Below are 11,412 nucleotides of genomic sequence, written 5' to 3'. Positions count from 1 at the left end.
GGTGTGTAGTCTCTTCTAAAATAACTGGGGGAAGGCGAGAGAGAGGAAAGAAGTGAGAGACTTTCCCCCCCAGTTTTCTGTAGGCTCTGAATCAAAATCTCACTTCTTGGATGAGTTCAAGTCCTTGGTGGTTTGTCACTTCTTTGATGAGTTCATGTCTTGGTGGTTTGAATGTCTGAGAGAGTAGAGGAGGTAGAGGGGATTAAATTTAGTTGTTTTACTTTCTACTTCAGCATATATTCAAGATACAATCTTATCTGATTGGGAAATACCACCTTTGTGTAAATGACAGCTTTCCAGATACACGAAAAGGCTGACCTTGCTCCAATCAGTGGGCATATTACAAAACTTCGGACTCTTCATTTTTCTTCCTCTACCTTGAATTTGGGGGGAGGCAACTGTTTTCCTGCCTAAATTCAAATCAGTGCCTACTGGCCCCAATTCCCTGTGCTCCTTTGAACTCCGGTGCAGCCAGTACCCTTACTCAGCTTGAGCAAGTTTTTCCAAAACTGGTTCACGTAGAGGAGATTGAGAAACGTGAAAAGAAAGCAGCCTTAGGCAACTGACATCACATTCTCTTCATTGTCTTTGTTCGAAATGTGGGATGTCACCGCCCCTGTAGTCCTTTTCAAACGTAACTACCATTTTGCTGGGCCTGCTGGATGCGGAAAGATTGTCGTTATTTTCTCCTGAATTTGTGGGAAAATCAAAGTTCCTCTGGTTCCAGGGTCAACGTCACGTAAAAATAACAAAATGAGTGGGTACAGGGGATAAGAGGTGGCTACTGGGAGGTGACCGAGGACGAGAATGGAGCCGCCCAGCCCTCGCTAGGCGCGCGATCCCGCGCTCAAGTCCCAGCGCTTTACCCACGCACTGTTGCCGGCCGCCTGCCACGCCGCGGAGCCTGGGTAGCGCCGGAAGGAGCGCGTTGCGAAGAAGGACGCTCGGTTCCGGAGATGCCCTAGCTGGAGGAAGCCAAAGTAGAACCACTGTGTCCACAAATAGACAGCAGGACCTGCGCAGAAGGACAGAGTGTGACCCTCCGTGGACGCGCCTACTGGTCGCGATCTGTCCTGGGCGCGGCGGCTGCGTGGGCACCTCGGCTCGCGCTCGGTTCAGCTCTGACTCCGGGAGCGCGGAACCTGGCGCGGGACAGGGCGGAGCAGCCCTCAGCAACTAGCGCGCGCCTAGGCGGCGAGAAAGACTGGGACCTACGCGCCCACTTTCCGCCTGCCTCCCGGAGGGCACATTGTGGCTCTTAGGATGATGGTTCGCTCTTTAGCCTCCAGAGAAAACAAAGGCGATTGCCCTACTCCGAAACAGCCTGGGCGGGAGGGATGGGGTGGAGGCGGGAAGGATGCTCCGCTCTACCTGGGCGCCTAGATCGCCAAAGGCTCTAGGAGCCTGCAGAGCTGGGCCACACGGCAATCTGGCTCCTAAAAAGGCTTGTGTAAAACTGGGCTGAGTGGTGTCTTTATTTTTTATTTTATTTTAATTTTCTTTGAAGTAGACATCGTTCTTAAACTCTTGGATCGCTCGGGACAGCTCACCATTTATAAAAACCGATCTGGAGACTTGGAGCCATTACGCATTTATTATTCGGGCAAAACCAAAACCTCAACCCGAAAATAATTTGGCTTAAATACTCACTTTTTGAAGACAAATATATCTTTAAGGGTGCATTTGTTCTTAGTTTTAAAGCCTGGGAATTGAAGTCAGGCTTTTTTTGTTTTTTAAGCTGGGTAATAATTGCAGTTTGGTAATGCACGTTGCCTCTTCCTTGGTTCTGGGCTCTCAATGTTCCCATGCTCTGCCCCCGCTGCCCTCTCAAGTCAGGCCCACCGCTATTCCTGTAAAGCCCTTTCCACCACCTGACCCAGTCATAACGACAGTGTTGTCTCGATTCATGCCTAAACTTGCGGGACGGAGGACTCCGCAGTGACACCCTCCTCCCCAGGGGGCTGTGTTGGAATGGGGAGTGCTGGGGGATGGATGAAGAGCGTCGCAGGAAGCCCGTCCGAGCCAGGAGAGCTCTCGGGGCAGGAAAGAGAACAGCGCTGCAAGTTTCAAAACTGAAACGCATCCTTTCAACTCAAAATGAAACATAAAATCGCAGCTACCATTTTACCGGTCGAAGAGGCAGGGAAAGTCCTCTCTGACTTCCTGCATTCTCTAGCATGACTCCTCTTGCAGTCAACAAGTCCTCGTCCGAAAAATTTACCCCAACTTTAAAGGACTCAGGCCGAGGAGCCCCGGGGCTGCGGGGGGCTGGGTAGGGCCTCCTGGACTCCTCGAAAGCAACTCGCACCCGGAGGAGCCAGAGGCGGGGCGCGAACAGCGCCGACCGAGCGGGTTTGGGTGGGGGACTTCAAAGAGAAAGTGTCGGGATCGAGCTCTAAAGGGGCAAAAGGGACCGACCCCAGAGAGCGGAATTGAGATGTGGGAGCTGGCGGCAGGCGGGCTGGGACAGAGGAGGTACATCAGGGCAGTCATTACCGGCTTCAGCCACTGCTGTTTCCCCCCCCAGAGGGAGCTCCTCCGCGGCCGGCAGGAGTCTCCGGACTCCTCGACTTCCTGTCTGAGGTGACACGGATCCCCTAGGGGATTCCTGGGGAGCGCGCCTTCCCTCCCGGCACGCGCCAGAAGCCGAGAGCAGATAATCTGCCCCACCTGGCCACCCCCGGACTCACACACTCTCAACTCTCCAGTTTGAGGCCGGGGCTCTCCCACAGCACCACTGCCACCACGGAGCACACTTCTTTCTCTCCCCAAGTGTGAGAACCCCCGCTTTCCCCCTTCTGCACTCCTCACTCCCTTTCTGTCTCTCTCTTGGTTTGCTTCTCTCTCCAGCTTTCGCCTGGGAATCCTACTCGTCTCGGCGCGAAGGCTCAGGGCTCAGGCTCAGAGCTGCGTAGTTCGCCGAACCTTTGGCTACCAGCTCGCCTCGGGGGAGCCCGGGGAAACACGCCGGGAGCCCCTCGGGCCCAGTCCCTGGCTCCCCATTGGCCCCCCGGTCCCCGCCCCCTCCGCGGCCGGGAGTGGCGTCAGCACGCCAGTCCGGCGTGGGGTTTAAATGCCCACAAGCGGGAGCCTGGGCGCTTCTATCCCGGAGCGCGGTCCGGGCTGAAATTGCCGGGGTGGGAGGGGAGCCTGCGAGCGGGAGCCCGAGCCGCTGAGCGCGCTGCCCACCGCTCCGCCGCTGATGACTCGGGAGCTCGGGTCCAAGCGCCGCCCATGCAGCATCACCGCGCTCCACCGACCCGGAGTTGATGAAAAAACACTTAGCCGTCTCCGCTGCGGGGAGCCATGAGCTGTCTGGATGTTATGTACCAAGTCTATGGTCCTCCCCAGCCTTACTTTGCAGCCGCCTACACCCCCTACCACCAGGTAAGTGTCTTCTCCGGGCCGGGACCTTGGAGACCGGTGGCGCGGCCCCGCTTCCTGGAGCACCGCCTGTACCCCGAGGTCCGGGGCACCTTCGCTCGGGTCCGGGGCGTCCTACTAGCGGCGGAAGCCCCGGGGATGCGGGGTTTGCCGGCGCTGCCACACGGTAGGTCGAGCTAACCCCTTTAGCTTGTCCACTTGCTCTCTCGAAAAGGCAGCTAAGCCCTGCTAATGCGTGCCTTGTCCTTCCGGGGAACGATCACCCGAGGATCGCGCGAGCGATCTGTCGGACTCCAGATTCTTCGGTGCGGGTGAGGGGAGATGCGAGCAAAGCTCACGCAGGGAAAACCAAACTTTGGTCTCAAAGGTGAGAGCGACAAGAGAACAAAAGCAAAGACCTGTCTCTGTCTTTCTGTCTAACATACAAGGACCTGCGTTCTCATCCCTGCAAGCTTATCTAAGGGGTAACTTTTTTCCCCCCGTTTCAATTCTCAAGGGATCAGGCCAATTAATTCCGGAACCAGAAATTCGTTACAAAGAGAACGTGAAAGCGTGGGTTGTATAATCTTTGCTCTGCAAAATTCTGGGGATTATTATCGGGCTGCAGTTGACCTGGCGGATGAGAGCTTCAGAGATAATATTTCTCCTTTCTAGAGCTGCATCGGGCTAACCTGCCGTCCACAAACGCACCTGTAAAAAAGACCACTTAACCCCGTTTCGGCAAACTCTTTAAGTTTTGTTTAATTATTCCAATTTCTCTCTTCTCCGGGCTGAGTCTGGTGGACCAGTTTTTCTTTCCACATCCTCAGCTGATATTGTAGAAACTGAAGATCGTAATCCAGTAAAAGAATAAGATCACACACCCAGGGGCCGTGGGAGTCGGGAGCAGGTTCCAAAGCCAGGACCTGGACTCCTGTTCAAGAGAGATGAAATACATCCGGACCCCCCACATCCAAGCTTCTGCCAATTTTGATTGTAAATTCAGAATGTCCATTCAAAAATTTCCTGATGAATTAGTGATGGAAGGAGTAGGTTTTGCTTTTTGCTTTTTTCCTTCTACCTCCCCCCCCCCTTTTAAACTTTCCATCTAGGAGTTTGCTTAGTCTCATAATGTTAATTTGGGGAATCACCAGAATCCCTCATGATAAGCCAAGTGGGAATCTGGTGGAAGTGGTGATACTAGGAAGCAACGGCAGTCTTTTGGCTTCAGTGTCTGAGATGGCTCCTTCCCAGGCTGGCACTGTTGCAAAGAGGAGAGATGGGTTGGTTTTCTGTCTTTTGGGTCCTTTCTACTCCCTGACCCTGGACCAACCCAACCTTTTCCATGAAGTTCTCTGTTCATTTTTGTATGATCCGCCTGCTTCAAGGCCATCTCTGCCTGCCTAAATTCGTTAAGACTGCAGTCTATTGCTCATTTCTAAGAAAATGCTCATTTCAGCAGCCACACGTGGTTTTTAAAATCACTACCAGACAGCCACAATTTATCCATCCTCACAGCCGAGATCTTCTTCTGTGTTCCTTATTATTACTTGTTTCCTCAATGTGCACAGAGATGGTAAGGGTAGAAATGCTCATAGCCCACTGGTTTTTCCTTACTCAAAAGAGGATCTCTTCAAAAACTGAGATAGACTTTTAAGTAGCCAGTTTGTGGGTGACCAAACAAATATCAACTTGCATTATTCACATGATCCATGTCAGGATGTGATTCCGCATTTTTACCCCCACATGATTCTTTCCTAAATGGAACTGTCTCCTACCTCTGTGGCAGTTCTTCCTTTACATTCCTGGCTGCAAGGGGTAGATTTGGGTCTTTTCATGCTCTATCAGGACGATGCTTAAGTCTTACATCTTGTGCATCTGCCCTGGATTCTTAGGCAGGGGACCGTCAGGATGCCCTTTATCCTTGGAGCCTGATTTTAAAAATATACCTGAGACTGGCTCTGCGGTCAAACTCAGCTCATATCCTGGCATCTTCTGGGACTTTTCCGCTGATATCTTCAGAGAGCTTTCCCTGTGGTCCGGCAGCAATTTTGGGGAGACAGAGATACCAAGAAGGGCCGTCTGCCTCTCAAGGAGCTCACGTGTGTTACTGAGCATGGGGATTAGGCCTGGCTGCCAGTTTTCCCCTGGGTACCTTAGGGATCTGAGGGAGTGAAGCAGGAACCCAATTTGCCATCTCCTTTGAAACTGACCTCTCTGTTCTTTCTGTCTTTGGGCAGAAACTAGCCTATTACTCCAAAATGCAGGAAGCCCAAGAGTGCAACGCCAGCCCCAGCAACAGCACTGGCAGCGGCAGCTCCTCCTTTTCCAGCCAAACTCCAGCCAGTATCAAAGAGGAAGAAGGCAGCCCTGAGAAAGAGCGCCCACCAGAGGCCGAGTACATCAACTCCCGCTGCGTGCTCTTCACCTATTTCCAGGGGGACATCAGCTCTGTGGTGGATGAGCACTTCAGTAGGGCCCTGAGCCAGCCTAGCAGCTATTCCCCAAGCTGTACGAGCAGCAAAGCACCCAGGAGCTCCGGGCCCTGGCGGGGTGAGTAAAGGGCCCACTTCTAAGGGCGGATAGAGAGCGCTCTAGGCCTGGGGCCCACTTACAGGGGCTCAAGGAAAGGCAGCAAATGTCAGAGAGGAAGTGAGGAGGAGCTTGTGGGGAGGGTAAGTAAAAGGAAAGATGGAAAAAAAAATATCTCCTTGAAGACGCAGAGCAGAGCAGAAGAGTGACCTGGAAAAAACACTAGTCTTGGAATTGGGAAACCTGGGTCTTCCTACTGGCCCTACCACTTCCTAGCAATATGACCTTAGGCAAGTCTCTTAACCTCTATGGGGTCACTCTATTTACTGGTCTCTAAAATTAGAATCATACTCGCCCTCTTAACTATCCCTGGAGATGGCTGTATGACAAGTAGGAAAATGTATGTAAAAGTGCTGTGGGAATGTGACGTATCCAACACGATTCCAAGCCACGAGGAAGATCTTCACCTACAACCTCTTAAGGGCACTTAGCAGTTCCTGAAAATTTGCCCAGAGGAAAAAGTCCTAGACCCCACTGGAAGCAAAACCTGCTGAAGTTTGTCTCTTAAAATGTATGTATGCTTTTTGCCGGGTTTCAATTCCTTAGGACATCTTGAAGCAGAAAATGTCCTTCAGTAAGCAAGTCAAGTACCAATTTTACTTTGGTACTTTAGTACCAAACATCTCTAAGGGTTTTCCCCCAAACACATCCCCTCTTTATTGTTCCACCCTTCTCACAAAGCGCTGCTTTATCTAGCCTGGGACAATGATTTACTGGTCAAGTCAACTAAATCTCCCTTCTATTATGAAATCTCAAGCTCCTTTTATTCCCAGGGCAAGGGTGGGGGTAACTATTTGGTAAGCTTTCTTACTAAACTTAATTTTTGATGTGTTGTACCAAGATGAGAAATGAGGACTTTGTAGTAAAAGGGAAACAAATATTACATTTGGGGGGGGGGGGGGAAGGACAGCCGTCACCCTCCCTTTTCCTCTTAAGAGTGTCTGACAGTTTGTGCAAGCCTTGCCTAGACAAAATCCCAAATCATTAGGCTGGAATACAGAACATTCTTTTTATTCTGCAGATGCCTAAATGTTTTTAACAGGAAGACTGTCCACGACTTAGAATGCATTCTGCGCACATTTTTAATTCTCTGGCACGTGGTGCAGATGCCTTCCCTAGAGAGGTGCTCCATCAAGTCCCCTGGAATTAAGTATCTTTCCTTCCCCTCCCACTAAAGGCAACACGTTTGATCTAAATGCTGTTGTTCTGTTAAAATGTTTCCCGGCATGGGGGTCAACAGTGCTACTGGCCATAAGAATTAGTATTATTCCTGGCGTCCCCACTTTAAGGAACAAATACTACTAATTAAAATTTAAAAGATCTGTCTCTTTGTGTCCCTCTGCAAATAATACAACTGCCCTTTTAATATATCCGGTTTACTCTTTTGCGTGAGTTCTTGGAAAAAAATATTTGAAAGAAGGTTTCTAGAAAGGAGGCTAATAATAGCAAGACTTTGAAATATGTCGATGGACTTCCAGTCTATCAGAGGCCTTGGAGGGGCACATTTTCTGGAGCTGGGGTGGCTGAAACGCGAGAGGGGGTAGTGAAATCACTAGGCGGCTGACCAAGAGTGGGTAGAAGTATCTTTAGCTTGGGGAGAGGCTGCGGGCTGGGACACGGAGGCCGCGTCTACCCCGAGGCCGCCCGGGCAGCGCAGCCTCGAGGCGGGGGAAGCTCCCTGCTCCCCAAGACTGGAACTGAAGGGGGGGTGCCTCCTCTCTTCCTCTCCCAGTCTGTCCTGGGGTTTCCGCACTGGAGACGCGTCTGCAAATTCCGAGGAAGCGGCCCTCCTTCCCAAAGGGTTTCCCCCATTTTGCGACGCCTCCAGCTCGCGTTCGCAGGCTGCAGCCCCCTCAGAAAGGCGCCGCCCCCGAGGCCCGGCTGCAGGTCCGCTCCCCGCCGCGGCTTTCCCGCCCTTTGCCGGCCCGGCGCGTTCAGCTTTCCCGCCGTGCGGGGTTGGCTCTTCCACCTCCCCCGCCGTGACGCGCTCCTCTCTTCCTTTCCTCCCCTCCGCCTCGCCGGCCTGCAGACGGCTCCTTCCCGATGAGCCAGCGCAGCTTCCCCGCCTCCTTCTGGAACAGCGCGTACCAGGCACCGGTGCCCGCCCCGCTGGGCAGCCCGCTGGCCGCCGCGCACTCGGAGCTGCCCTTCGCCGCCGCCGACCCCTACTCGCCGGCCGCGCTGCACAGCCACCTGCACCAGGGCGCGGCCGAGCCCTGGCACCACGCGCACCCGCACCACGCGCACCCGCACCACCCATACGCGCTGGGCAGCGCCCTGGGCGCCCAGGCAGCCGCCTACCCGCGGCCCGCCGCCGTGCACGAGGTCTACGCGCCGCACTTCGACCCGCGCTACGGGCCGCTGCTGATGCCCGCAGCCTCGGGGCGCCCGGCCCGCCTCGCGCCCGCCCCGGCGCCCGCCCCGGGCAGCCCGCCCTGCGAGCTCTCCGCCAAGGGCGAGCCGACCGGCTCCGCGTGGGCCGCGCCCGGGGGACCCTTCGCCAGCCCCGCGGGGGACGTGGCCCAGGGTCTGGGACTCAGCGTGGACTCAGGTAAGCGGGAGAGGGAGCTTGGCCTCCCCGGACCCCTCCTGCCCTGTGTCCGACCCTGGGCTGAGCCCCGGATCCCCCTTAGTTCTCCTTGGAGACCCCAGTGACCTTGTGGCCCAAAGGTCTGCATGGCAGGGTTGTGCTTCAGCAGGTGACCCAGTGTCATCGGTGTGGGCAGAATGAGAAAGGACACTGCCCTAACCTGGCTGGTAGAGATAATAGAGGATTTTTTTTCAAATAAATAAATAAATAAATAAATAAATAAATAAATAAATTTGTTGAAAAGGTTCTAGCTCTGCGCTGTTCAATTCTGTAACCGCTAGCCGCATGTACCTGTTGAGCACTTGAAATGCGGCTAGGACGAATTGGGATGTGCTGTAGGGCGCATAATACACACTGGATTTCAAAACTGTGGGCAAAGAAAAAATGTAAAATTCATGTCACTAGTATTTTTATGTTGATTGCATGTTGGAATACTTTCGACACATTGCATATTGAACATATTGGGCTAAATAAAATATATAACTAAGATTAATTCTCACCTGGTTCTTTTTACTTTTTTCCCAATGTGGCTGCTAGAAAATTTAGAATGATGCCTGTGGCTCCCATTGTGTTTTTATTGGACAGCGCTGACCTAGAGGACCTAGAGCTAAGAGTGTAGCTCAAAATCTTCTTCAGCTTGGGAGGGGGGGGCGGTATTGTCTCCTAGTGACAAGAAAAATGTGCTTCTGGTATCAACCTAATTGCCAAATTAAATAGGTCTCTTAAAATGTAAAATTCAAGGAGAATGTGATTTCAATGACTATATTGAGTTTCTGGCTTAACGAGTTGAATTTGAAAGGTACGTTCTTCTGCTTCCTTTATTTTTAGGGCATAATCAAAAAATGGTTATATTATAAATGCAGTCATTGGCTTGTAGTCTTGCCCACCCACCCTCCCTTCAGGTGAAGATCTGACACTTCTGTTTGCTTTGCTTTTACTTTCATTCATGCCCTTTGAATGAATTGTGACATTCACAATAAAACTGTGGTGTTTGTCTTTCTCTTTCCTTAAACACCTGTGCCTTCCCGCCCCCAACCCCCTTTCTCTCCCTCTCTATTTCTCTTCTCCTTCTCTCTCTCTCTTTCTTTTGTTTTCTCTCTGTTTTCAGGTTTACAGCCTCAGGACAAAAGCAAGGATCTGTACTGGTTTTAGACTGCCCACCTTGTTCCCTGTAGGTCTCTGCCTAGCGCGATTGCTGACGCTCAGAGCTGAAATCGAGTGGGTTTGTAATGGCTTCTGATCTTGGTTTGCAGCTCGTCGTTATTCCCTCTGTGGTGCATCCCTCCTGAGCTGATCTGATGATCCCGGGTTTCCCCTTCCCTTTCCCTTCCGACCAGCCATGAAGGCTCAAGCATCTGGGCCTCTCACTTCATGGATGAGGACGTGGGGGAAGGCAGAGACTTCAAACATCTCCACGTGTTGGGAAAACCAAAACATACATCTACAGAAATTTTGTCTAACAATAATTCCTTCTGCGGAAAGAGCAGATCCAAAGACTCTGAATCATGTTTGATGACTTTTGGGCAAATCACTGGAAATATCTGCGGTGAGCTCCCTTAGATGATATGATGTCATAAGTTTTCTTGGAAAGAGGAGGAAAAAAAAAGAGACTTTTTGGTGTGAATATTTTTTATGCTGATGTGAATTATGTCAGTAAGTAGTGTGACCGTAGCACTACTGATGTCAGTATCCTCACATTTAAAATGTGTTTGTATTTGCATCGAAGACTGTGGTAGAGAAGTAAAAGAGGCCAGTTCCTTCTTCCTCACCTCATGGCCTCCAGCTCCCTCCGTGCCCACTCCCTCTGCAACACCCACTCCAGACACAAAGACACACTCTTCTCCTTTGGACTGTGAATATGGAAGCCTCAGCCTAAATGTGAGTGGCAAGTGGCTTATCTGGAGCCACCTGCCCAAGTCTTACTGAAATGCAGCTGTTGTAGGACAACTGTTGAAAACTCCAGAAATACATCGACCAAGGTGGCACTTCCCAGTGTTTGGCACAACAATTGCAATTGCACTGGATCTATTTTGTGTGTGTGTGTGTGTGTGTGTGTGTGTGTGTGTGTGTGTCATATTTTTTACGAGGAACATTTTACGATGAAAGAAGAAACCCTTCTCTGCCTTCTCTCCCACAAATTCCGTCTCTCCTTCCGCCCTCCTCTGGATGGGAAAAAAAAGAAAAGCAGCAAGAAACCCCAACTGTCTCCATGAAGAAGAACCAGGAATCACCACAAGGGGAAGAAATGTCCACAGAGTCTCTAATACCTCGAATAGTCCTCCCAGTCTCTGTGGTCGCGATTTGGTCACTTTCATTTTGGCACAGGGGAAGGGGTCCATGCATGGGCAAAGCTGAAGGTGATGAGGAAGAAGAAACGAACAGTAAAGATGTCTCTTTACTGCAGGGTCGCTGTGTTATTTCATAAAAAGAAAATAAATGTCTTAGTCTTTCTCGAGTAGAATAAAATAATTTATAGTAGTACAATCTGATGTCGGTAACTAACGTGACTTTATGTATATAGTGCTTTTTGTTTTCCCAAAGTGTTTTGCATCCTGTGAAACCTGTTAACCCTTTCCACTTGACGTCAGCCCTGGGAGTGAGAAGTTAGGTATCCCACGTCTGTTTCACAAAGGAGAAAATTGTGGCCTGCAGACGCCTAGGGCTTACCTGTCAGCATTCGCTGGGTTGAAAGTAGAGATGGTACTGAAAGCACCACCCGGACACCACCGTTCAGTCAGGCACACATTTATTCTCCAGAAGGGAATTGTTGCTTTTTCTGTTCTCTTAAGACAGTAGTCGGATAAAAAAGTGTTTTTTATTGCTTGTATTACATTTTAGTAAGCTAGGCTAAGAAACCAAACCTACCA

The 11,412-nt window shown here is 51.2% G+C and overlaps 1 protein-coding gene across 3 annotated transcripts; it reads left to right on the top strand.

Moving 5' to 3' along the window:
* Positions 1-3,087: 3,087 nt before the first annotated feature.
* Positions 3,088-11,034, top strand: VGLL2 (vestigial like family member 2). Of its 3 annotated transcripts, none has more exons than XM_026504687.4 (4): positions 3,088-3,387; positions 5,604-5,916; positions 7,985-8,506; positions 9,799-11,034. In XM_026504687.4, exons 1-4 carry the CDS (start codon positions 3,307-3,309, stop codon positions 9,837-9,839), a joined length of 957 nt encoding a protein of 318 aa, XP_026360472.2. In that variant the 5' UTR covers positions 3,088-3,306; the 3' UTR covers positions 9,840-11,034. The 3 variants fall into 3 exon arrangements, with proteins under 3 accessions (XP_026360472.2, XP_044242209.2, XP_026360471.2); XM_044386274.3 differs by having other exon boundaries at positions 9,654-11,034; XM_026504686.4 differs by lacking the exon at positions 9,799-11,034 and having other exon boundaries at positions 7,985-9,635.
* The last annotated feature ends 378 nt before the right edge of the window (positions 11,035-11,412 follow it).

Source organism: Ursus arctos, unplaced genomic scaffold (assembly GCF_023065955.2).
Source record: "Ursus arctos isolate Adak ecotype North America unplaced genomic scaffold, UrsArc2.0 scaffold_13, whole genome shotgun sequence".
NCBI classification, from domain to species: Eukaryota; Metazoa; Chordata; class Mammalia; order Carnivora; family Ursidae; genus Ursus; species Ursus arctos.
Note: the sequence above shows the minus strand (reverse complement) of the source record. Positions and strands in the feature narration are given on the sequence as shown.

Bases quoted from the DNA above. Each gene is read 5' to 3' on its own strand.
- VGLL2 (XM_026504686.4), top strand. From the start codon at position 3,307: ATGAGCTGTCTGGATGTTATGTACCAAGTCTATGGTCCTCCCCAGCCT. The intron at 3,388-5,603 runs GTAAGTGTCTTC...GTCTTTGGGCAG, and splicing joins CCTACACCCCCTACCACCAG to AAACTAGCCTATTACTCCAA. The intron at 5,917-7,984 runs GTGAGTAAAGGG...GCCGGCCTGCAG, and splicing joins GAGCTCCGGGCCCTGGCGGG to ACGGCTCCTTCCCGATGAGC.